Genomic DNA, 26,015 nt, shown 5'->3' with positions numbered 1-26,015 from the left:
ATTGGCATTTCATATTTACAGTATGGAATTTCAAAGCTGTGTCATCAAAACAGTTTCTCCAGCTATTACTTAGGTGCAAGGTAGTAATTAGGAAGAAGAGACATTCTATGTATTGACTTGCTGTATGAATTCTCCATGAATATTCAGTTCCCTCTGCTTCTCTTTCACTTTCTGTAAAATGGTGATAGTGGCCCTTAATGGGGGAGTCAGAGATGGTCATAGGTAAATACGATGAGTTAACATCTAGAAAAAATATTCACACAGTAACTGAAAATGTCCTGTAGGAATTTATTCTGTAAAATGTTTCTATGACAGAGAGATGTATCTTTTTCAGCTCTCCTTGAAGAAAAACTGTCCCCCATTTTTTTTTTTAGAAAGGAAAAATATAGATAGTGATAGGCCCACTCTGGAGGCAAAATGGTATTGAAAGCTCTCTGCATTTTGCAGCACCAGGCCCAGTGCACTGGGTGAACCAGCTAATCAGGTGCCTCTTTTGTCTGATGCTCCATACCGGCTCCAGCCCCGAACTCCCTCCCCACCGAAGAGCTCTCACTGCTCCTGATTGCAGCACCCACCTGCTTTGAGGAGGAGGTGTAATCTAGTGCTGAATGGGGTGCTCAGGCCCTCATCTGTCTCACATTTCTGCTTCTCATCTCAGTGCTTCAGCTGGAAAATGTCACCCTTTTTTTTCTTTTGTTTCATTCTCCTTTTGTGTGCTTCCCTTAATGCTCTCCCACTGCGGCAGCAGCGTTCTGGCCGTGCCAGCTGCTTTGCCCTCCCCTCTCATCCCCCCCAGAGCGGCTGGACTTCTGCTCCATGCACACAGCTCCCATATGAAAGCAAGTGATGAGGCTGAAGTTTTACTCACAGCCCTGTTGGGCTCTGGCAGGTCTGCTGTTTTAATACTATTATACTTTTGCTCTGTTTTCTTTTTCCTCAGTAAGCCTGTAAAGTGAGTGGGGGCTAGGAAAATGGTTTTGTCAATAGGGATTGCTCTGGAGGCCAGGTGAGGGGAAGGTGTCCCAGTCACCCTTTATTGGTCTGAGACAATGCTGTACTGTGGACTAAAGCTGTGGCTGGTGCAGCTGGGTGGCTTCTGAAGGGATGCGCTGGACTTTCTGGCATCACGGTAACTGAGACTCTGTTCCTAACAGAAGGTAGATTTTTAAAAAATTATTCACCTCCCTTCCTTTTATCGGAGTTGGAAGGTGTGGAGCTGGAGGTCACAACTGAAGAGTTTTTAGAAGAAAGATGTAAAGTTGCTTCTGGTTCTTTTCCTAGCATCAAGGTGGGGTTATAAGGGGATGGTATTTCTCTCCTGATGTCACTTGTAGGCAGGGAGTTAGTTACATTCCCTTCCCCCTCCGGCAAATATTTAAGCAAATATTTCGCTCATCACCTCCCCACTTTGCACTGGGCCTTATGTTGTGTGAGATAAGTGTTTGCAGAACTTTACCTATGGAGGTTTTGAACTTTGTTCCATGCTGTGGAATTTGAATGGAGGTGAGCTAAGAGATCCAAGAGAGATTCCTGTGCTGTGGGATAGAGCCGTCCTGCTGGTGGCACTTCTTCAGCAGAGCTGGAGTGTCTTTGCTCCCTTGCAGAAGGAGAGGGTTAGGGTCAGGGCCTGCCTCTCACTCTGGCTGCCATTGCAGGCAGGAGGAAATGCCAGTGTCCCTGTGACCTTTGTGCCAAGGCTCAGGGAGGGAGACACATTCTGGGGTGCGGCACCCCCAATTGCTATTATTCTGCTATGAACAGTGACAGCATCCTGCTACAGTGACAGCACTTTAAGTTTGTGGACTAAGTCTACATGATACTAAATCTGCCACGTAATTTGTTGCCTTAATTTTATAATTATTTGAGCAGTGCTCACTTTTAAGCATGTGTTCTCCCATACGTCATGACAAATGCTTTCTGTTTGGTGGTTTTTTTTTGTTTGTTTGGTGTGTGTGTGTTGGTGTTTTGTTGGGGGTTGTTTGTTTGTTTGTTTGTTTTGTTGGTTTTGTTCTGTTTTAGTTTGGTTTTGGTGTTTTGTTTTTGGTGTTTTTTTTATCTGTATGTGTACAAGTGACAAAACCCCTTTCTGTGCCACTGTGCTTGGCACAATTTGCATTGGAAGCCTGGGCAGTGAGTCCAATGCTTGACTGGCATATGGAGACTAAACTACCTTCTTGTACCTGCCAGGGATATTCTTGTGAAGCAGGCTCAAGGCATATTGGCTAGGGAAGATAGCACTGGAGAAAAAATGTGTACCTGTAAGCAAGCAATATCTATTCAGTATTGTCACAGAAGACTTTAAACATTGGTATTATCATTAAAACACATTGTATCACTGAAATGAAATGCTGACTGAAATGAAGTTTCTGTCTTGAAGGAGGTTCCTCTAGCTCATATTTGGCTTTGTTGCTGCTGGTAAGATATATATATATTTTTTTTCCTAATGAAAATCCCTCAAAAATTCAGAATCAAATTAATATGTAACATTCTGATATTCACTGAGCCAAATTATTTCATATTAACGGTTGAGCTGACCCCAAATACTCTGGAGCCTGTTTAAGAAGAACTATAATTTCCTATCCAGTTCAGCTCCATGTGGTAGCTGTATTGTAGGGCCCTTGTGGCCCATTCTCCCATGGAGGCCAGAGTATTTGGTCAAGCTGCTTTGTGGCAAAACTAGTCATAGAATGTTTGAGTTGGAAGAGACCTTAGAGATCATCTAATTCTAACACCCTCTGCTAGGGGCAGGGATACCCTCCACTCAGTCAGGTTGCTCAAAGCCTCATCCAGCCTGGCCTTGAACACTTCCAGGGATGAGGCATCCACAACTTCTCTGAGCAATCTGTTCCAGTGTCTCACCACTCTCACAGGAATTTCTTCCTAGTATCTAAATCTATCCTCTTTCAGTTTAAAACCATTACCTCTCATTCTGTCGATACACTCCCTCATAAAAAGTCCCTCCTCATCTTTCCTGTAGGCCCCCTTTAAGTACTAGAAACCTTCTCTTCTCCAGGCTAAACAATGACAACTCTCTCAGCTTGTCTTCATAGGGAGGGTGCTCCAGCTCCCTCATCATCTTTGTGGCCCCTCTCTGGACTCTGTCCAACAGGTCCATGTCCTTCTTCTGCTGGGGGCCCCAGAACTGAATGCAGTACTCCAGGTGGGGTCTCACCAGAGCAGAGTAGAGGGGCAGAATCAACTCCCTTGACCTTCTGGCCACACTCCTTTTTTGTGTGGCACAGGATGCGATTGGCTTTTTGGGCTGAGTGCACATTGCTGAGTCATATTCAGTTTTTCATCCACCAGTATCCCAAAGTCCTTCTCTGCAGGGCTGCTCTCAATTCCTTCATCCCTCAGCCTGTGTTCATGTTTGGGATTGCCATGATGCAGGTGCAGGACCTTGCACTTGGCCTGTTGAACATCATGAGGTTCCCACAGGCCCAATCCTCAAGCCGGCTGAGATCCCTCTGGTTGGCATCCCTTCCCTCTAGATATCAACCACACCACTCAGCTTGGTGTCATCTGCAACCTTGCTAAGGGTGCACTTGATCTCACTGCCCATGTCCCTGACAAAGATGTTAAATAATACTGGTCACAATGTGGACTCCTGAGGAACAACAACATGGGGAAGACTGACATTGCATTACGTAAAAGTATTTCCCTAGAGAGTGCAGGCCAGAGGTAAAAGTGGTGACTGCTATTGAAAGTAAATGCAATGCTCGGAAAATACAGTTTTATGTTCTGGTAAGTTCATTCAAAAGCTTTTCTGTTAAGTTCAATGAAACTAAACATACTGTTTTGGGTTGCAGCGGCTTGAAGTGCAACATCTCATTGCTAATTCTCCTTCAGGAAAATGGAATTCTCTGTTAGAAAGCTATCCCAATGGAAACGTTCACCCAGCCATGCTAAACAGATCTTTTTCCTGAGATAGGTCTTTTGTACTTGCACAACCTTAGGTGGATTTGAAATACAATGAAATTGCTAAGTGGAGTGTTTATTTGCTAAGTCATTGACTGATGCAGTTTTCAATGTCTTGTGTAATAAGGTTCAAGACTTAAATGATCAGCAGGGCCATCCTAAAATAATTCCTCTCTGCCTTTCAGATGAAATCCTTAAGACACTTGACAGTAATCATTTCCTCATGTACTCATCGCTGAACCAGGCTAGACAGATTTAGCTTGTGCTAGCTAGACAAATCTGAGATTTCAGGATGCATTTGGGAGGAGCCGAGCATTCTGTAACTGGTGAATGTCTATATAAGCTCAATACAGAGCTGAATGTAATTGAAGTCAACTACTGCATGCTGGGAAATAAGCTTCTGTGATTGTTCTTTTTCTTCTTTTTTTTTTAACTCTAAAAAAGCTGTCAAAACTTCATTAATTAGGAAGTTCACTTGTAAACTTACACTGTTCGTGTTTGTGATATGTAAATTGTGTCAATATAAGGTTTAATCATCCTTTCTGTGCATTGAACACTATGGAAATCTTTAGCTACATGGTAATTTCCCCTTTCTCACTGCACCTCACCCTCCCAGCCCCCAGCATGGAATCATATAAAATAAAACTGGAATCGACATTAAGAGGTTATTTAGTCCTTTCGACTTCCACTGTCCCAAGGCAAAATCAATGACATCTATGTTAGTCTTGACAGTGATTTCTTTAACCTGTAATTAAAGGCCTCCAGTGATGGTTGCTTCTCAAACAATCTCTTCCAGTGCTTCACTGTTCTTAAATTAAAAAAAAGCTTTTCTTAACATTAATTCAAACATTTCCTTGCTGTAATTTTTGCCTATTAATTCTTGTCCTTTTCAGCATAGATACAAAGAACGGATCATTCCTTTCTGCTTTGTAGAAGCCTTTTTACATTTGAACACCGTTATAATGTCTCCTTGCAGTTTTATTTTCTTTATGTTAAAAAGAAGCAATACTTTCAATCTTTCTTCTATTTTCTAGACATCTGGTTATTCTCCTTTCTCTCCTTGGGACCCTTTTCAATAGTCCCACACCTTTCTTGAAGTGCAGTTCTCCAAATGGACATGATCTCCAGCAGACTACAGCACTGTCACCTCCTGTGTCTCTATACATTCCAGGATGCTTCATTCAGTCTACCCAATGAAAGATTTTCTGTATGTAGTTATGAAGTGTTTCTGCCATCTTTTTCTTTTCTTTTCTTCTGTGCTATACAAGCTTAGTGTAGAACACAGAATTTCCTCATTATTATTTCTTCATGAATATTTGTAAAATATTGACATAACTCCTCTCTGCCCTTTCTTATATCCAGAGACATGTCCAAGGTACAAGTAGCTTTCTAGGGCTAGCATGAAGTATGCCTGTGTTTGTAGCACAGGTAAGGACCATCACAGCTGGCTGTCTTGGCTCCTCTGTCCTGGAGCTTTTATTCTTCTGTTACTAGACCAAATGGAGGTTCAGTAGAACATGAAGGAGGAGGGAAGTTCAAATTTTTGCACCTGAATGCATGGTGAAATGCCTTAAACTCTTTGCCATGACACAGGTGAATTCTACTACTGTCACATATCAGTCAGTTACTTTTTCACCTAAATATTAACAAAGATCAGCTAGATTTCAGGAACAGACTGAGAAATCTAAGTCTGATTTCTAAGAGCATTTCTTTTACCTTTAGCAGTAAAGTCGGAATTGAAATGAGCACTTCTGCAAAACCAATTCCATTACGTCAAGTTATCCACCATGATATGAGGAACATATTTTTGAACATATTTGGGGTTTGATGGCTTTCTCACCATTGTTTAGAAGTTCCATGGAAAGGTGATATTTTAAGAAATGCAGAAACTATACCTTGTGTCCTTTGACCCTTTTCTTCACTCATTCCAGAATCTCAAGTCTCTGCAATGAGAAGATGACTTGACACTTCAAGCACAAAAGAGCGCTCATCCTTAAATCATAGTCTATGCTGCAACCAATTCTACTTTATCTTACTGCTGCCTAAGCTGTGCCATTTTGGTAGAGGAGGAAAAGACTTTAGTCTTTGAGGCTCATCTGGAATGCTTCATCAGCATTTCTCTTGCAACTATGAAGGCTTCTTTCCCCTGTGTACACTGTCATGTCCTTTTCTCTAAATTAACATATGTAATTTCTAATGTTCCAATCATGTTTGTCTCAAGATGCAATTGTGGAGTCTGCCATTCCCTTTGAAATAAAAATTTTATTCAACAGTAGACCAAATGAATTAGCAGTCAGTGTAGCCCTCTATGGAGGATGCAGAAATCCACCCACGTTATAAAATAATTTCTGTCCTAATTAGTACCTATTAAAAAGGAAGTAGGTCATTTCACAACGCTACTTTTCTGTAGTTTGAATGCTGCAATGCAACACCAAGCATAAGGATGGTCTTACAGTGTTTTACATTTTATTCACTTGGCAGTCTTCATAGTTAACTCAAGAAGCAGCAGTCTCAGTATATGCAAAAACGTATTGTACAGTTCTAGACATGTATTAGAAATTCAATAAATAGCTGTAAAGCAACTTTTTCCCCCCTAAAGTTTTATTTTTCTTCTTCCTTCATTACAGGTTTGGAATCACTCTCATTCATGCAATATTTGGTTAGTCGTAGGGCAAAAATAATCTTAGATTTTATTCCAAAAAGGCATAGATAGAAATCTTTATCTTAGTATATCTTAGTTTATCTTAGTATATCTTAGTCTTTATCTTAGTATATTCCAAGGTGAAAGATAAGGCAGCAAGATGGACCTTGGTCTGCCTTGATCTGCTTAAGCTTGCTCTGGGATACCCTGTGCATGATTTGGGTTGGTATTAACTCTGCAGTAACTGTGGACACACTCAGATGTCCTGAATTCTCATGAAAAGCAGGAGCTAATTTTTTGCCTTAAAGGACAGTTGTGGCCACAATGAAGTACTGGGTCCTCTGTCTTCATTATCTGTTAAGGAAATGTCATTTTTCAGGATAAGCCTCTTTCTGAATAATTATCTTTACTGTATTCTCACTAGACCAGTTGAAGAAATTCTACCTTGCCTTTTTCAGCTCTTTTTACTGTCACCTTGAATCCTTTTTCTTTCTCTTTCTTTATATTCTACTTTGGGGAGTGCTTCTCTGTATCTTCCTATAATTCTTCTAAAATGAAATCAATCTCTTTTCTCTTATGGAGTTTTCTACAAAATTGAAGTTATTCAGAACCTAGATAGAAAAAACTTTGTAGGGAAACTTGAAATAGTTCTGCTTTGTTCTTTAAGTGTTCTACTCACCATATGCATATTTTTAGCTGGATAAACACATGTTCTTTGTTAAATTCACATGAAATGTAGGATAGTGTTACTTTAGCCAACATAGCACAAATGATATTTGGATATTATTTGTTTGGTTTCAGTTACTTGTTGTTAATGTTCAATGTATTGTTTTTAATGACAGGTAAATTAACTTCTTCAGTGTGGTAAATGGTCATTACGTTTATGTAAATACCCGAATACAGTTGTAATCCCAGTGAACCATCAAAGATGTTTAGACCAGGTATGCACAGTCCACATACAGTTCTTTAAATAAGCATAGCAGCTTTAGTTACCTGTCACTGAAGCCTTGGATTGCTGCACATATAGTCTGTCCCAGTCACAAAGCAAAGCATTGTGTAGCTGGTGTGTTTGTTTCTACATGCTAGGAGGGGCAGACTAGAAACACACAGTTTTGCTAAAACAGCTTATAAACTGTCATTTATTAATCTGCATGAACATGTCTTGGTTGAGCAGGTGCCTTTTAGGAAGTGTTAGAAAGGCTCTAGGCTGAGTGTCTGGCATTAGCTGTCCTGAGAAGTGATGTGGGAAGCTGATGAAAAGCAACCAGTGAAACACAGGATGCAGTAGGTGAACTTGCCTGAACTTCTTGGGTGCTTTTCCTGGTTCGCTAAACTTACACAGTTTTCAGGTTATTGCCCTTTTTCATGATAGTTCATGATGGTCATCTCTAATTTGCCAGGCTCTCAATGGCTTCCCCCCTGGCCACCCACCCTGTGGGTGCCTGTGACTAGCCTTCACAAAAAGCCATGTTTCCTGCTTAATAGCACCAACTTGGAGAGGAATCTTTATATTGGCTACTGGCCAAGTCTAGCATATAATTTTTTTCTCACTTTTGTTGTTCCCTCTCTATCTGCATCTTTACTTGATTGCAGAGAGATGCTTTCCATCATTGTGAAAAGCCATCTGATTAGAGCTCTCATTAACCCATGAGTGAAGCTTCTTTTAAGTTTAGCTGCAGAAATTCCTTGAATGCTTCAGAACTGCAAAGTTGCCATTTTTAAGAAACCTCCAAACTAGATTGCTGATTTAGTTTAGCTCAGTTTAAAACAAACTCTTATTTCTCCGCAGATTTAAAGGAAACCTAATTTACTGTATATCTTTTTATCCCTCCAAATGTCTCAGATGCCATGGAATTCTCCTGCTGATTACCAGTGGCCGTGTGTATCTGGACTATCCCATCCCTGACCATACATTTATACTGGTCCAGTTCATTAAGCAAAGGCAGATTGAACAGTCAAAATATTCCTCTGTTAAAGTGTATTCAGAAGCAGTCCTCATGGAAAAGGAAAAAACACTTTTGTCATTCTTCTAGTTTCATTTTTGGGATATAAAGTGGTATTAAGATTAGAAGCTGTCACCAGGACAGAAGCATAAACGTTACTTTTCAAATGCTCTGTGCATAGCTTTTGCTAGTCATTTTTTCCTCCTTTCTCTTTTGTACCATCTTTTCAGCGGTAGTTGTAAAATAGATGTGTGTGTTCCTCCCCAGGAATAATTTCCTTGACTCTCTTAGGCATCTTGACCCTCTCTGATACAGATATCAGACACAGAATAAAATCAAACTGGTCTCTGTTTAAACAGGCAAGATTGCTTTGTTCAGAAAGCCACCTGATAAAAATGGACAAAATCCTGGCCACTGCCTTCATTGCTGTGCTTGTTTGTTGTTATGGAAACCATGTCCTAGAGCAGTTCTGGAAGACTGTGGCCTAGTGAGGACCAGCAGAGTCAATCTTGGCCTCATTTGGAGTTGAAGAGGTGCGGGTTTCAAACAGTATTTTGATAGATCCTGAAAAGCACTCAAGTTCAGAGATTTCTGGTAAAATGAGAATACAAGGTAGGAAATGTTATGCAAATGATCAGTCATACTGCTGGCAGACAGCGTTCTTGGTGAAAATGCTCCTTCTCTGGCTTGCAGCGTGTGACTCCCTAAGAAACTAGTTCTTGAAGCTCGTATATTTAGAACTATAGAATCCGGTAGCTCATCCTAGGCTTTTTACTTGCTTTTCTTTTTATTTGTAGGCTGGAAGGCAGGATCACAAATATATGATAAAGGCTCAGTGAAAGAACTAGTGGCAAGTCAGACTGGAATTCACACAAGCATCTTCTTTACCAGGCAGTTTTAACATTTGGGAAGGATGTGTTTCATCTATGCTGGAAAACTGCACTAAAGCATCTGTTGATTTCATTAAAACACAAAGATTCATAGGTTATGAGGCCAGAAAGAGCCATTATGATAATCTAGACTGATTTGCTATATAATTAATTCCTGTCTCACTATGTCTTTTAGAGAAAACAAGATCCTATTTTAATTTAAAGTTTGCCGGTAGCAGAGAACACACCATAACCTGTAGCACATTACCCTCATGTAAAAATAAGTAATAGTATTTTAAAATGTGAATTTCTCTAACTTCAATTTCTCGCCTTCGGATCCCATTATTCCTTTGTCATATGGATTGAAGAGCCCTCTATTGCCAAATTCCATTTTCTGCTCAGGTACTCATAGATTGTAATCGAACCACCCTTTAACCTCTACCTATTAAACAGATGAATTTAAATGTTTTTCTCCATGGGACATTCATTCTAGTCCCTTAATTACCTTCCCTTTTTGCATTCTTGAACCTTTGGTTTAACAGTTGAACTGTGGATATCAGAAGCTATAAGGCAGTGTTTCATACTCAAGCCAGAGATGCTGCTGTCTCTCTCTTTCTGCTTAGGATTGACCAGGTTTTACACCCAAGGATTATTTTTATCCTTTTGTTTATAGTTCTGTGATTCTGGTGTACCTGATTATATATCAAGATCTTGATGTCCAAATGTGGCTGTCAATACCTCAAGTCTCCTGTGTGAACAAGCTTGCACTTTCTCCTTCAACACAGATGTTTTTTAAAGTTCTCAAGCTAGGTTCTGGGTTTGGAGTTTTTTTAAAAGAAAATAATGTAGAACAACAAACATTTCAGTAACAGAGATTCAGATTGTAACTCTTCTATCTATTAAATACCCTTTCTCCTTTCTTCTCCAGTTCTTCCTTTGTTCTTTTATTGTTGGTCCTTTATTCCAAACTTGCTCTCAGATCCCTCATTGTTAGTGACTTTCTGGTTTATAACTAACTCCATGTAATTTTCTCTAGATCCTTTGAAAGTCTTCTGTCTCAAGGATTCTTCAGCTGTGGTCCTGATATGACTACTGAAATACAAGGCAGCCTGCAACAAATCCTAAATAAACCTATTTGTGTTTCTCCGTAACTTGTTACTCAAGTTATCAAATATTTAAAAAGGGGAGGTATAACCCATATGTGGCTCAGCTGAGAGTTGGAAGCTACTTCTGTGTATGCAAGTGTATGCCTTCTACCAATAACCTGCATGGGTTGCTGAAAGCAGGTCATAGAGTCAAAGCTACATACAACCAAGCACCAGCCATTGAACATATGTAGAGTATTCTGCTACCTTTCTGCTTCTCTGGAGTGGCTGGGTCAAGATTTTTGTGATACAGTTTAGACAAGAGCTGGTGTGGGCAACTGCTAGTTGTATCCTATAAGGGCAGTTCTATATTAGGATCACTGAAGTCCCAGTTCATGCAGGCCTGGCATTTTCTTGCCCACCAAAGCAGATCCATACTGGGGTACAATCGAAAATGCAGAGTTGCACCAAAGTTGTACTGACCAGAGTCCCATATGTAAGTTCTGTTAGAAAGACTCTGCCCACAGGAATGAATTTACAGTTATAGAATCAAAGAATCATTTAGGTTGGAAAAGGCCTTTAAGATCATCCAGTCAAACCATAAACCTAACATTCCCATGTCCACCACTAAACCCTGCCCCTAAGTGCCACATGTACACATCTTTTAAATACCTCCAGGAATGGTCACTCAAGCAGCGCCCTGGGCAGACTGTTCCAATGCTTGACAACCTTTTTGGTGAATATTTTTTTCCTAATATCTGATCTAAACTGCCCCTGGTATAACTTGAGGTCATTTCCTCTTGCCCTGTTGCTTGATATTTGGGAAAGGAGACTGACACTCACCTTGCTATCACCTTTTTCACAGGCTATCCCTGTAGTGGGACACAGTAGACTCTGCTCAACCTACTATATACATAGATTCATTAAGAACATGAGAAAAGCCTGAAAAACAGTTAATCTATTTACCCCATATTCTGCCTCCAAAAGTGGTAATTGCAAGTGCTGTTTAGAGGGAATGTGAGCATGGCAACTGTCAGTGGTGCATTGCCCTTATACTTCCACAGATTCCACTGCTATTGGATTAGGGTTGTTAGGCCTCTCCGTTCCTTTTCCCTTTAATATCAATTTTTGGACCTGCTGTCCATTTGGCAGCAAATTCTATAAGTTCACTACCCTCTGTGTAAATAAGTACTTGTAAAAATCTATTTTAAACTGATATCCTCTAAGTTTCAGTGAGTGTCCCTGGTACTATTATTGCTGGATTTGGCAAAGAGCAGTTCTACATTCACCTTCTCCACCATCTTGTGTAAACTTCGATCATATTCTTTCTCAGTCCTCTCCAAACACAAGAGCCCTGGCCTTTTCAAACTATTCTCCTAAAGCCTCCTTGTTGCATTTATTTTCCTCTATACCTTTGGCTCCTCTGTTTCCTGTAGCTGCAGAGGTGGGACTGCATGCAGTGCTCAGAAGCAGCGTTTGTGGAAAGCACTGGAATTGCTGCAGACACGAAGTACATGCAGAAGTCCTGGGCGGTCTGGATAGCTGCACAGAGACACGTGCTTGGAGAACACGTTCATCTCACGCTCCTTACGTGGGCCTTTTCTGGATGCTGATGTAGCTGTGGCTCAGCTCTGCTGTGTGGCTGAGATCCATCCACCTCACTGTCTGGCAAGAGGGGGAGGCTGCAATGCACAGCCCTGCTGAGTCACTGGAAGGAGGTGTATGGTCTGTCTAGTGAGAGCATTTGACACGGTTAATCCGTAGAATGAAACTACTACAGTCCTACAAATTGAAAATATATTTTATTCCTGTTGCAGATATTAATAGACTTGACGTTTTTGAAGTCTGTGTGAGGGCAGAGTGCTTTATTGGGAATTGGAGCAAAGCAAGCTATTGTGGGTCAATACTGTCCTCTGCTGGGAGGAACTACAGCTTTGTGCCACGGCTCTAAATGGGAATTAACAGTTGGATTATCTTTCACTCTGATGTAGGGTGTTTTCCATTTGCAACAGGAAGATCTGATGCTGTGCTGGCTGGGGAAATTCTCCTTTAATGCTTAGCAAAACCTGGAAGTTCTTTGCTTGCTACAAATGTGTTGAATTGTGGTTTCATTTATTTTTCATCCCGAGGTCACCTACTTTAGAAGCTTATCCCTCATTCTCTTCATCATTTGCCTTTTAATATTTACTTCAGATTGACTTCTATGACTTTCCTGTCCTATTTGCAGAATTAGCAATGCATATTTCCTTTCCATTCTCTTTTCACAGTGAATTGCTGGCAAATCATCCTGCAAGCATTTTGAAAGCAGAAATCAAATTTGTGTGTGTGTGTGTATGTTATATGGAAAAGACACAAAGTATTTAAAAATGATAACTCAGAAGAAATCGGTATCTTCAGTAGTGTCACAGAACATGAATTCAATCAAAACAGTGCTGGTTGGAGAAATGCTTTTGCTGGCTGTATGTGTCATTCTGGGTTCAGAAAGTGAAGAAGGTGGTTGAGAAAAGGTACAGGTTATAAGTTTTTCAGCTCTGTCCCTTCTCCAGTCCCTGCCTCTGTGAGGATGTCATTGGGCAGAGAAGAGTCTCTTTGCAAGGAATTAATTCTGTACCTGTGAGAAAGAGAAGGGCAGGAAGTCTGGACTCCTGAGCAAGCCAGACATGCTCAGCTGTGCTCACTTGCTTGGGACTCTTCTCTTGACTAATTTCTATCCATGTAGTGCCACATGGAGTCCAGAGTTCTGGTCCTTAACCTGGTGAGGGTAAGAGCCCAGACACTGAATATGTACAGACTTTTGTGTGTTAACACAGAGAGCTTAACTTTTTTGAAGCAAGAGCAAGCTATGCAGATATCTCCATTGCCAGTTTGTGCCTGTACTGTTCTAAGATTTTTTGATCAGAGAAATTTTAAGTCTTGGTTGTGGTTTTGTGGTTGTTTTGGTTTTTTGGATTTTTTTTGTTTTAGCTCTTTAGAGGCTACGGGGCAATCACCAAGTGTTCACAGCAATTTCCTTACATTTTTTTGTACCTCTCTCCTACTAGTTAAGTGGGCTTATAGGAATAATAGAGAAATGACAGTGGCAGTACAGAGTTCCCTGCTGTGGCAAGCAGAGATGGACATGGAGGTTACACTTTGTTATGTATTTTGTATGAGATTTATGCAAATACAACAGCATGATACCAGACACACACTGTATTTTATGTACAAAAGCTTTTACAGCAGAGTGTGCCTGTGGTAGATTTAATTGTTCTCACTGTCCTTCAGTTAAATGTTCTCTTCTGCCTGCTTTATCTGTTCTACAGTCATTGCAAAGTACCCGTTGCTGTCATTTCTACACACACTCTTGGTTCTGCTCTCTCCCTCTGTAATCATGTCAGACTGTTGCATAGTCTTCATTCTGCTCTCCGCTGCCTTTTGGGAGAAGTTTATCTCCCATGACTGAAAGTAATTGGGGTCTTTGTACTGTATGCAGGATTGATATATGATATTTTTCCTTGTGTCTGGCAGGTTGTTTATAAGAATAACGACATTCGTCTGGAACTGTCTCGCTTGGCACGGATTGGTGATACTAAGATGAAGATCTATGGGGAAGTTAAATTTGTATGTGAGAATGTGGCTACACTGGATCCCATCAGCTTTGAAACACCTGAGGCTTATATTAGTCTGCCTAAATGGAATACCAAAAGGATGGGCTCCATCTCATTTGATTTCCGAACCACTGAGCCCAATGGACTGATCCTTTTCACTCACGGCAAGCCTCAAGAGAGGAAAGATGTCAGGAGCCAGAAAAATACAAAGGTAGACTTCTTTGCAGTTGAGCTCCTAGATGGGAACCTCTACTTGCTGCTGGACATGGGCTCTGGGACCATTAAAGTCAAGGCCACTCAGAAGAAAGCCAATGATGGAGAGTGGTATCATGTGGACATTCAACGAGATGGAAGATCAGGTAGAGTGATGACTTCTCCTTGAGTAGATTCATCATTCAGCTAGAGAACTGGGGTTGTGTATTGGTTCTCAGAACCTTCAAAAACTGCTATATATGAGTCACCTTTTTAGAAAAACTTAGTGTTACTCCAGTGATACTTATCCAGCAAAGCAAAGGTATAAATGGCTATGTTTTCATTAAATGTGTTTAGTGTGAACTTCTGAAAACACATTGCAGAGGCACTCTATTAACATTTTATTCACAATCTTCAGGTATTTGGACCTATCTTTGCAATTGCATACATGATTATAGTGATAACTTTTTAGGCCATGCTATAATGTTTAAGATCTTTCAGAACCATTATTATTTCATTGTTAGTTTGAGAAATTCTCACTGATCTACTTTGGGCTTCTGTTCAAAAAGGAATTTAGTAGAAACGGAATGAGGACTTATTGTTGTGACCCAATATTATTGTTTTCTCCTGGGTCTTGTGTCTTTATAATGAACAGGGGTTTTGGATCTTGTCATGAGGAAAAGAAAATTAATTGGTACAACCAGTGACAAAATTATTGTGACAAATCAATATTTTCATCCCTTTCTGTTTCCTTTAGCATCTTGCAGTTTTCAGTTTGATTTTTTTACTCTCACTTGAATGCCAAATTCTAGTATAAATATCTGAGTAAGCCTTCAGTGTATGTTCTTTTGTCCTTGCAGCTTCTCATTTTCAAAAATGTTTTAGTTTATTTCTACACAAATTACCAAGAGGTATTTTGTTTGTTGTATGAGTATGTTGTACATACTCATGATGTATTCTGATATAGTGGAAGGAAGAAAAATAATCAAATACTGTAGTTCATCTTGAGAATATGTGAACAATTATACTTGAATTCTTACTGAGCTGTTGGGATCTCAAAGCCTGACCATGTGTCCTTTCAAAGGGAATTTTGCTTACATTTGCAAGTGGATATGGGATTTGTCTGATGATCTCCAGATGATAGCATTAGGTCCCTAATGTTATGTTTCCAGTTACTGAATGCCCTTGGTAGAGAGAATGCAGTGCTAGAATTTGCTTCCCTGGAGTTTTCAAAAGAGCTGACTTCTAGATATCACACAAGGCCTAGCTGTTTGAACAGGCCTCTGCCTGAAGCTAGTTTTTTCTTTGAGTAAGGAGTTTCTTTGTGTCTGGCATGGTGCTCTACTAGAGCTTAATATGTGTGGTTATATATTGCTATCTCCTAAAGACATCGATTTTATAACATTTGATAAAGGAAGCCATAAATAAACAAAGGGAGCTTTGATTTCTTTAGAATTGCTAAAATTTAATTAACTTCCAAGGATAAACTCAATTAGTTGCATTCAGTGCTGCCTTCAGTTTTGCTTGCTCACTTGGGGACTGTCTGGTGCCTGGAGAAGCAGCTGCAGAAGGAGGAGAAACACAAATGGCACTAAGCTCTTTGCTAAGAAAGTTTGTGAAAACCCAGGAAGATGGAGACACGTTCATATGAACTTGAAGGGTGTGACAGATGGCATTGCTGCTTGGTAGACAAGACTGTAAGGCTGACATGTTTGCTGCTCGGCAGGGAGGTGGGTGATGTCCCGTACACTGATTAGAGATAACAGATTTTGAATTAAAGTTTTGCTCAACAAGAATGAACAGTTTTGTACATTCTTGTTTTCCTCTGTCTTTCCATCTTTCTTTCATTTTCTGCTGATGACACGTACTGGGTTAATGGTCCTTTTGACTGATGTCTCCCCAGATAACCAGGATTCTGGCATTGATTTCTTCACAATGTACCTTTAGCAAGCATAAACCAGTCTTCTCCAGTGGTATTTTGGTAGGTGTGAGAAGAAAGTTCAGGATCCCTTCTTGTTTAGTGCTTGGCTTTTCTCCCACGTGCAAAACAGAAAATGGATATACCTTGAGGACTTTTTTTTTTTTTTTTAATGTAGATATCTGTCACCTTGAAACTAAACTGAAATAATGAATCTACTTAATGTGGACCACAAAATAGCCTTTTGAGTTCGATGAGCTACTGATCTGAAGGTTCTAATTCCTATTACTAGAGCAGTAAAGCCTTCATTAGGTTTCATCTGTCTCCTTCTTCTTCCCAAAATGCAGTTGAAAATTCAGGCTCCGCTGAGCTTAGTAAAACAGACTAAAAATCCAAATATTCACTACGGCAAGGTAGTAAGGTGGGAGTGCAAATGGTGGGAAGCATGGCAGTCATGCTCAAATAACCTCTGGCACCTCTTGTCCCCTTAGGGTTTGTGTCTGCTTTGGTCTGTGTTGGCTGCCAGAGCAACAAAAGCTGTTTCTCTCTGTGCTCTGACAGAAGCTGACAGTGTGGATGTGGATGCCTACTGTCCTGTAACCTTTGTGTCCTTAGGGAAAGCCCTTACAAAGTGTCCACAAAACCTGTCACAGCTTCTAGCTGAGGAACACTGAGAACATTACACAAGAAAATGTTTTCAGGTGGTCATCGGCTACAAAGCACCCAAAAAATAAACACCAACCTCATGTGGCTACTCCTTCATTGGGATAATTCAGAACTTCCTCATCTCAGCAGTTTGGTTTTAAAATGCTGCACACCTGAGCTAGTACCATTTCCTTACAGGAATAGTTGCAGGGTACAAAACATGAGCAGAAAGCTTATGCTGCTGTCTAGCCTATTTCCTTGTGTTGTTTCATGCTCTTTCTTCAGGTTTATACTCCTTGGGATCCAGTATTTCTTCTCTTTTGGGGAGTTTCTTCAACTTTGTGGCTTTGGCAGGTGATGTTTGTTTTCTCCATAGTAGCAGCTGTCTGGAGCTCAGACCTCCAGTATTTTGTTTTTTCCTAGCTTTTTGAGCAATATGTAGTCCACATGCTGCTTTTGAGGAGTAGCAGTGGAGATACTGGAAGGGAGATTGTGATCCTGTGGCTCCATGACACGCTGCCTTTTTGCAACTGTAGGTGTGCTGTCACATTTTCTCTTTTCTTACTTTGTAAAAGGGAAAACGTCTGCAGTGCTGCAGCTTGTTTTTACAAAATGATTCATCAAATAACCCTGGTTCTCTTTGAGCCTTTAATTTGTAATGCCTCTTGCTTTTGGCACTCTGCTGCCTCTGACATTATTCCTAAATCGTTACTGAACAGCGCACACATGAAATACCTTGTCTCTGTGTTATACGTTCTGTTCTCTAAGAAGACACCTATTACAGCTGAAGAAAGAGCATGTGTATATGGCTGCGCTTTCTCACAGAGACACAAAATAGAGTCAACTCTATTAACTAAACTATTCCACCTTATCGTAGGGATGTATGATAAAAATGCAGTGATGTGGAATTAATCTTAAAGCTTGGGTAGTTGTCACAGAGGACAGACTATCTTAATGACACGGCAATTGGATGCAATGATTTATAGGTAGGGACAGTGAATTGCTGATTTTTAGCTGAGCATCTGGTGGGTAGATGTCCGCATCATGAAAGCTGCTGAATGCTCTTCTGAAGAGTCACTTTCCTTCTCTGCACCCGTTTCATGTGTTCTGATTATATTTCTGTATTATATGTTCTGATTATTTTAGGTACTCAGATAATTTCTTGAAATATATAGGGATGGTCTCAGTCCAGTATGCCTACATCTTGCTTGGAGTATATGGAAGCTACTACAGTTTTAATAACTGTAGATAACCTGTATCTTTATCTCAGTTTTCCTATTTGTAAAATGGAAGTCCTAATACTTAACTTTCTTTGTAGTACCATACAATAATTCTTTTACAAGAGACCTCTGGAGTTTTCTAGTCCAAAGTCTGCTGAAATTCATATTTTCTTCAGGGCTGTGTTCAGTTTTGTTTTGAATAGCTTCAAGGATGGTGATTCCACAACCTTTCTGAGTTTTCTGTTCCAATGTTTGACCACCTTTATGGTGAGAAATGTTCCTTTCTATAGAGTTGGCATTTCCCTTGCTGCAACTGTGATCTCTGGTTGTTGCGAGTGCATACTGCTGACTCATGTTCAGATGGTTGTCTACTGTATCACCAGGTCCTTTTCTGCAGTTACTTCTTAGCCTGGTTGGTCTGCAGCCTGTACTTACACATGAGGTTATTCTATTGGTCCTTTGCTTCACCTTGTAAAAGTTTCTTTGAATGATGACGCTGTCCTTCTTCCAATGCATCAGCCATTCTCCTTAATTTGATGTCATCTATAAACCTGATGAGGGGCTATTTAGTCCCATCATCCAAGTCCGGCTTTGGAGGTACTGAAGAAGTGTGTTTTCTGTAAAAGCTATGTAGTGCGAATTAATTCTCTTAAATTTATCTTTTTCCTCTTTAGTCCTGATACCATCAAACTCCTATATGTTCTCAGTAAACCTTTGCTTTGCTGGATGAATACCATTAAATAATGCTAAGTTTTTATTTATTATTGTTTAACCATTGTATTGTTATGCTTGTGATGTTGCAGTGCAAGCTGGGATACAGACACGTGATGATCCAGTCACTTAATGGAACCACTTATGGCCTGTGGTTGTAGAGGAGGGGGAGCTGTGTGGGAGACACTGATTCTGTCAAGAGTGCATCTGGCAGGGAAGAATCTTCACTCTCCTGCACTAAAACTTAACCCTCAATCTGTTATTGGAAAAAAATTAGCTAGACTGAGGCTGTAAGTGAAAGTGTTGATTGATATCTCCTTATTCTCCTCATTTAGGTACTATATCAGTGAACAGCAGACGTACCCCATTCACTGCTAGTGGGGAGAGTGAGATCCTAGATCTGGAAGGTGACATGTACCTGGGTGGGTTGCCTGAGAACCGGGCAGGACTCATCCTTCCTACAGAGCTCTGGACAGCAATGCTGAACTACGGCTATGTCGGCTGTATCCGAGACTTGTTCATCGATGGACGAAGCAAGAACATCCGGCAGCTGGCAGAGGCACAGAATGCAGCAGGAGTCAAGTCCTCCTGCTCCCGCCTCAGCACAAAGCAATGCGACAGCTACCCCTGCAAGAACAACGCCGTCTGCAAGGATGGCTGGAACCGCTTCATTTGTGACTGCACTGGCACTGGCTACTGGGGCAGAACATGTGAGCGAGGTAAGCTGAGTTTTCTGACCTCACTTAAACAGAGCTGAAGGTGTGCAGGAGAACTAGAACAAAATCCAGTGTTTCTGTGAGACTTTCCCCACCCTTGTTGGTCTTTCCTGATGCTAAGTTCCAGTCCCCACACTAGTAAAACTTACTTCTCTGATGGTTTCCTTCCAGTCCTTTCCACTTTCATTTAACGAGCTTACCATTTTCATCTGCTATGTCACTTCCTAAGCCTTCTGAAGTCCTTGTCTTCAGGTTCCAGAGTTTCTCTGGCTGAATATAGTTTCTCTTCTAAGGTAGAAAATGCTGCTGCATGTGAGAAGTCTCAGGCAAATTACTGGAAACAGTACCAAGTATGGACTTGCTTGGGACAAATGATTTATCCCAGTTCTGTCTAGTCTTCCTCTTTTTCACGTGGTAGGATTTCTTTGGGTACTTATGGGTAAAGCCAGCTAATGAGATAGTGTTAACAGCAACTTGTGTCCAAGTTCACCTCTGATAAGGCAAATCTGTAGGAGATGGTGGGAGATTCTTTGCATCTTATTCTTACTCTTTCTCGCTGGTGATTTAAAGACATTTGATTGGAATATGAAGCACAAGTAATGCTGGCACAGGTGGGCAAAACGTGAATGTTCTAGGCTACATGGAAAGGAATTAGCTAATGTAAGATCTTTCAGCTATACATTTCTCAGATGCCGAATGGTTCTATTATTTTTTGCTGTCCTTTTGCTACCTTCAGAATGAGGTAGGTGAGTAATTAAAAAACCAAAAAAAAAAGATGGGGGTAAGGTCACTTAGAAAAGAAAGTACTCCCTCAAGGGTGTTTTCTTGTATTGAAACCAATCTTGTGTTAATATCTGGCCATGAGCACTGCAGTCTGGCTGAACTGCACTCACAGTACACCCAAGAATTAACTACAAACTATCAGCAGAGTCCTAGGGCTTTCTGCCTCTTCTTTCTATGACTTTATTTGGTACTACAGCCTAATGGTTGTAGCATGGAAATCTGGATATTTTTGAACTTCTGCCATAAATATTTTAGAAGCTCCTTTCCCATTCAGTGTCCCCCATGCATTTTTTAATATTGTTTGTAGTACCATACCAGTTAGGAGGAAGAACATGAAAGTTAAGAACTGTGCTTGAAATATTAGACAGACGGGAGATCTGCAATTCATTCACTCTCCAGAGGATTTTCTACTTTGTGGGAAGTTTTTGTTGATGACCAGAATTCTTCCTGTAGACAGGATGGGGTTTTTATGTTTTACGGCACAACATCTATCATCATTCATAAAGCTTCTCACAGCCACCAATTTGTAGCATGCTGCCCTAGACAGCAATAGTAGTTAATTGCCAGTGGTCCTTAAAACAGATGAAGCATCAACGCTGCCATCCATGCTGTGAGGATGTGGGTGAAAATTAAGATTTATGGAAATTGACTATTCCAGTACCATCTCGGTACTTTTCTCTTATAGACTACATTGGATTGGAAGATTCTGGAAAACATCAGAGGTTTTCTTGACCACAGCCTTCGGAATTGTTTTGGACAATTGTTGTGTGATTAGATTTTGGAGAGACATGATAAAAAGAAGTGCTACAATAAATACATTGTTCCCCCCAAAAATTGCAGTTATGCTTGCCCTTGGTGTTTATTTAGTATTAGGAGTGACCAGCTCTGTGATTCACGATTTTCTGGACTCTGTCTCATGTTCATCTTTGGGATCTAGCTCTCAGAAGAGAATCCAAAGCTAACCAATTACATAAACGATTAATCTCACGTACCTTTAGATGTATATGGTGTTGCTTATTACTCCTTTTATTATCAGTGAAAATAAATCAGCAGGTTAAGGGCACGTAAGCATTTCAGTTTAGGGGAAATGAATCTTAAGTCTGGCCTGAGATCCATAACTTGGTGATGCTCCAGCCAGCACCAATGAAAATAAGATAGATACATGTATGAATGCATGTCTACTAGGCTGGGAACCTGAGGTCCTAATAAATATGTGTTACAATCAGAGCATATTTAAGGTTTAAAAAACAATGATGTTGTAGTTCAGGACCACGTAAAAGATTTATGCAAAGGTCCTAAGCCTGAGAAACTAATTTTGTCTATAACTACAAAACATAGACCCCTTACTGGTTTAGGCCCAGTATCTGGCAAAATGTTTCTTTCATGCCTGAGGTTCTCTGGAACATAAGAAGCAGCTCACAGGGAATAAATGTTTTTGGACTGAATATATGAAAGAAGTTGTGCAGGTTGAACTGTGTTTGACTCCACAACATTTAGCGTGGTGTTACACAGCAGCCTCATACTGCTCTGATACAACTACTTGATATCAGACAACTGCTCTGGTGCCCAGTGGTTTAATCTCCATGAACAAAAGTATTTCAGGCTAGAAATGATATTTTTCATTCTCATGGTCAGACAGCCAAGGATTAGTGCAAGTCCTGGCTTCAGCTGGCCTGAGGAGAAAAGCTGAGATTGAGACTGGGAAGGGAACTGAAGTAGAGAGATGCTGCTGTGCCACAGTGGCACTTCTGTATTGTGACTACTGAGCAGCCCCAGGACTCGGGGCGGGCGGCGGGGGGGGGGGTGGGGGTGGTGGCATGCTGGTGGTAAGGGCAGGAATGAAGAAAGAGCAGGCTAGCTCTTCTGTAAGAGACAGCTACTGACCCACTTCTCCAGTCTGCCAAATGTTATCTGAGAAGGGCTCTCTCATTTTATTCAGTCATTGGACTTCTGTCCTGTTAAAAGAGATGGGTGTAACTCTTGTAAGGAGTTTGCAGCCCAAGATTTAGGGTAAAGGGTTAAGAGGTAGGGGAGCCTAGAATAAAGAATCTTCTGTGCCTGTTGGCTACCAGGAAAATCACTCTTTATCACAAAGCAAAGCAAAGCACATACTTAACATTTAGTTAAAGTACTGAAAATACAAAAGATGTATGTACAACTCCAGGGAGAGAAGCAGATGATTCATTTATTGCTGATACTAAAGTCTATCTCCCACTTTCTGGTTATAGCATTTCTACGTTTATAATGCTGTATTTCTTATATATTTTATACTGTGCCATATGAAGGGCTGTTATACATCTAAAAGGGACTTGAAAAGGAAATTGATTGTGTCATATTTAGAGAAGAGGTTCGGGTTCCTTTTATTCATGGTGAAACAATACAAATAAGTGGTATTCAGTATGTCACATATATCTAAAGCCTGTAGGATGTTATCCTGTCAGTGAATTAACACCTCTGTATATTCAACAACTTACACTGGATGCAACATAGACTTTAGTTTCAGTGATTTGCTCACACAGGACTTCTGTGCAGATGGAGAAAGCTCACTATGGCTGCAGTTTGATAAGGCACAGAACAGAGAACCGCTGCCAAGGCCTCAAACTCATTCTTAAAATTCCAGTTTCTAATCGGTCATTCAGTATTGGCAGTAATATAAGCAGGCAAAGGTGTTTTTGATCTTAAAGTATGATAGATTCTAAGAGTAATATAGTCCCTCCTTGGGGTAATTGAAATTGTGTAGAAGGGAATGGGGTGAGATATAGCAAAGACCTGCTCATGTCTAAGGTGCTCCTCATCCAAGGGGGGTTAACATCAAGGAACTGAAAGTGGAGGTAGATTGCTCTGTTTTTTCGGTAATGATGCTTTTCCTGTACTCACCTTTTCATGAACTACCTAGGAAAGAATATTCTTGGGAGGCAAATCCTGAAGACTTCTATTAGGTATACTTGCATTCAAGTTCTTGCTCTAGAGTGAATGGACATCACTGTTTGACCCTCAGAAAGGCTGACATAAAGTACTCCACTTACGTAAGACTCCCTTCAGTCTTCATAAAATTCACTTGATCTGCTTGTGAGTTTGTCTTTCTCTCCAGTTCTCCAGCCAGTGGCAGGTGGCAGAGAAGGGAGAGGAGATGAAAGTGCAGTGGGATTCATGGGGCAGAAGTGCTCAATGGCAGGCTCTGAGGCTAAGCAACGGCAGCAGCAAGTGCTGGCAATTAATTAGATGTGGTTTTCATTTCACACGTTTCATCAGAACCTATGCTGACATGGTAACAAACCCGTTGGTTATTTATTTTCTTAAATCCTTGAGCTTCCCATTCTCTGTCATCTTTACATGATGCTTCTCTGTTACCCAATCTAACTCAGTGTGGCAGTCTTGGGAATCATACGTAGGAAGAGCCTCTTTGAATCACTGTTAAAATTTAGGAGTTGCTATAAATATGGCAGCTTGTCAGTGATTTTCTGAAACCTTAGAGATTCTCCAGTAGCTGTTGGAAGGGAACGGTGGTGTGGCTGTCCACCAAGCTGGGAAATAAGACTCTGCTGGCTTTGCAAGTGGCATGAACTCAAATAATATTCTGACCTCTTTGTTTTGATGCTTCAGATAAGTATTCTAAGATTTTAAAAATTAGAGGCCTTGCAATGAGGATCTGTGCTAAATGACTGAGTTCCTTGTACAGTCAGTGGAGGGAGGTTGTTACTTCTCAGGAGAAATACAAAGTAGTGATGTGATCTGCTTGCCTTCTTTTGTTGATTTGCATGTGTCTTTTTATTGATTATTTGGAGATTTTGGTCAGATAATACAGTATGGCTGCATTCCAGAAGGTAACTGTCTATGCTGCAAAGGAATTGATAGTGCCAAACTGCCAAGGCTACCAGACTGACAAAAAAGAGGATGTCTTGTTTAGGGTGGGGTCATAAAGTGAAGAAAATGGAAAACAAATAGACAGAACACAGTTCCTCCTACAAGTGTAGCTCTAAGACCCTTGTAATGTGGTAACAATCTTCTCACCTCCCCTGCTCCCTAAGCTTTCCTGCATTCCTGTGATATCTGATTAGAGTATGTACAGTGGAGAGTAAGATTTAATCATGCAGGAAAGACTCGTAAGCTGAAAGGCATTTTTGGGTCTCTCTGAAATGAATGAGAGTCACGGTGAGGTTGGATTTGTGATTGAAGTTGTGGTCTTGGGTTGCGGTGTGTCAGGCATTAGGAAAAAAACAAACACCAAAAATGTGGAGCTTGTATTCTCGGTGGTATTTAGCCATTCTTACATCCTTGGCTTTTAGAAAGAATAGGAATTTCAGAGAACAGTAGCTGCAGTACAGCCTTTACATTCTAGAGTACTTTGTTCCAACAGGTATGTCTTTTTGCTAGTTGCTTTGTGATAAAGGATATAAAATATCTGAATGCCCAGATGACTTCTGGTCATCAGACACAGGGCAGGCTTTGGAAGGACTGATGGATAGGATCCTCCAATGCAATAGGTAGCACATTTTCTCCTGTGGCATGTGAAATACCTTCTCATACTGAACCCATTAAAAATTAGGCTGAGTTGCAAGTCTTGATAGCAAGAAGGGCTGGAGGGCTGCTACAGACATCCTGGGGAGTGGGAAGGGTGAGTTGGTACAGCTGCTGTGAAGGATCTTTAGTGTTTTAATGTCTTCTGTACCCTTTGGTTTCTTATTTGTTAGTATTTGATGTCAATTGTGGCATCAGGTCACTGCAACCCCCAGTTAATTGCACTTAAAGTGTTAGAGGTGGGATCTGGCTCACAGATGATGTGCTCTTTTGCCGTAGACAACAAACTGTCTCTTCACAACCCATGGAGTTTTCTGAAAAGTACCCCAAAGCCGTGGCAGTAAACAAGCAGGAGGAGGGGAATGTGTGTTGCATTACCATTAGGTGTTTTCTGTAGCTTCAGTGAAAATGCCAGGGGCTTGAAAAGGTGCATGAGGTCTGTTCTGCTGCTTTCCTTCTGCTGTAACACTGTGAGGGGGACTGCAGAGGGCAAAAGCCCAGGAAGGATACAAAACAAAAAACAACTAAAAATCTGATTGTTTTAGGCCAATGAAAAACAAATATTATTGATCATTCACTTTTTAATGCTTTCTCCTTGATCAGATTTTTTTTTTTTCTTTTTATTAAGAGGTATATACTTATAAGATTAGGAAATGCAGGGTTTTCTTTGAAACTGCCGGCCAGTTAAGGCTGAAGTAAAAGGCACTGAGGTTTAGATTTCAAAGCTCTGAAGTTAATTGCTGAGAACTGGACGTAGCCTGAGTCCTTTCCAGGTAAGAAAAACTAAGTCTTGTTCCTGCCCTTTCCTTTGCTAAGCTGCACCCAGTGTTCCTTGCAACAGGACAGAGATATCGCATTCCAGTTCTTTCCGAGGGCTGGAATGAGTGTCACTTCCTGTTTGGGTTTGCTCACAGATGCTCACAGAATTAACACCCTAAGCAAACCAGGATTTTTCTGTGTTTTGTAGCATACTATTTGTGAACAGCAATGTACCTGCTGTTGGCAATGAGGATGTTGAACATAGGGCTGCACATTTTATTATCTGCCAAGTACCTTTATGGCAATGTTTGCTAAGAATGGTTTAATGACAACACACATCTGCCCATTATGTAGGAAATAAACAGAGATGTTGTAAACTTACTGGTAATAAGAAATGGTACAAAATCATTTACTGCATAGTTTAAGTGCTGCATACTTTCCTATCTCAAGCACAGGTAGCAACATAGATTTCCTTTTTATTTTATTGAAGATGTTTGGTGATGATTACAT

At 40.6% G+C, this 26,015-nt stretch overlaps 1 protein-coding gene across 25 annotated transcripts in view; it reads left to right on the top strand.

The window, feature by feature from the left end:
* Nucleotides 1-26,015, top strand: part of NRXN3 (neurexin 3) — a 1,033,016-nt gene that overhangs the window by 302,229 nt on the left and 704,772 nt on the right. For all 25 annotated transcript variants that reach the window (XM_065063789.1, XM_065063787.1, XM_065063790.1 and 22 more), the window contains 2 exons: nt 13,964-14,402; nt 19,065-19,448. In XM_065063789.1, coding sequence (XP_064919861.1) covers nt 13,964-14,402; nt 19,065-19,448 — 823 coding nt within the window. The remainder of the gene's footprint in view (nt 1-13,963; nt 14,403-19,064; nt 19,449-26,015) is intronic.

This window comes from Columba livia, chromosome 5, assembly GCF_036013475.1.
Source record: "Columba livia isolate bColLiv1 breed racing homer chromosome 5, bColLiv1.pat.W.v2, whole genome shotgun sequence".
NCBI lineage: Eukaryota > Metazoa > Chordata > Aves > Columbiformes > Columbidae > Columba > Columba livia.
This window is presented reverse-complemented; position numbering and strand designations above follow the sequence as displayed.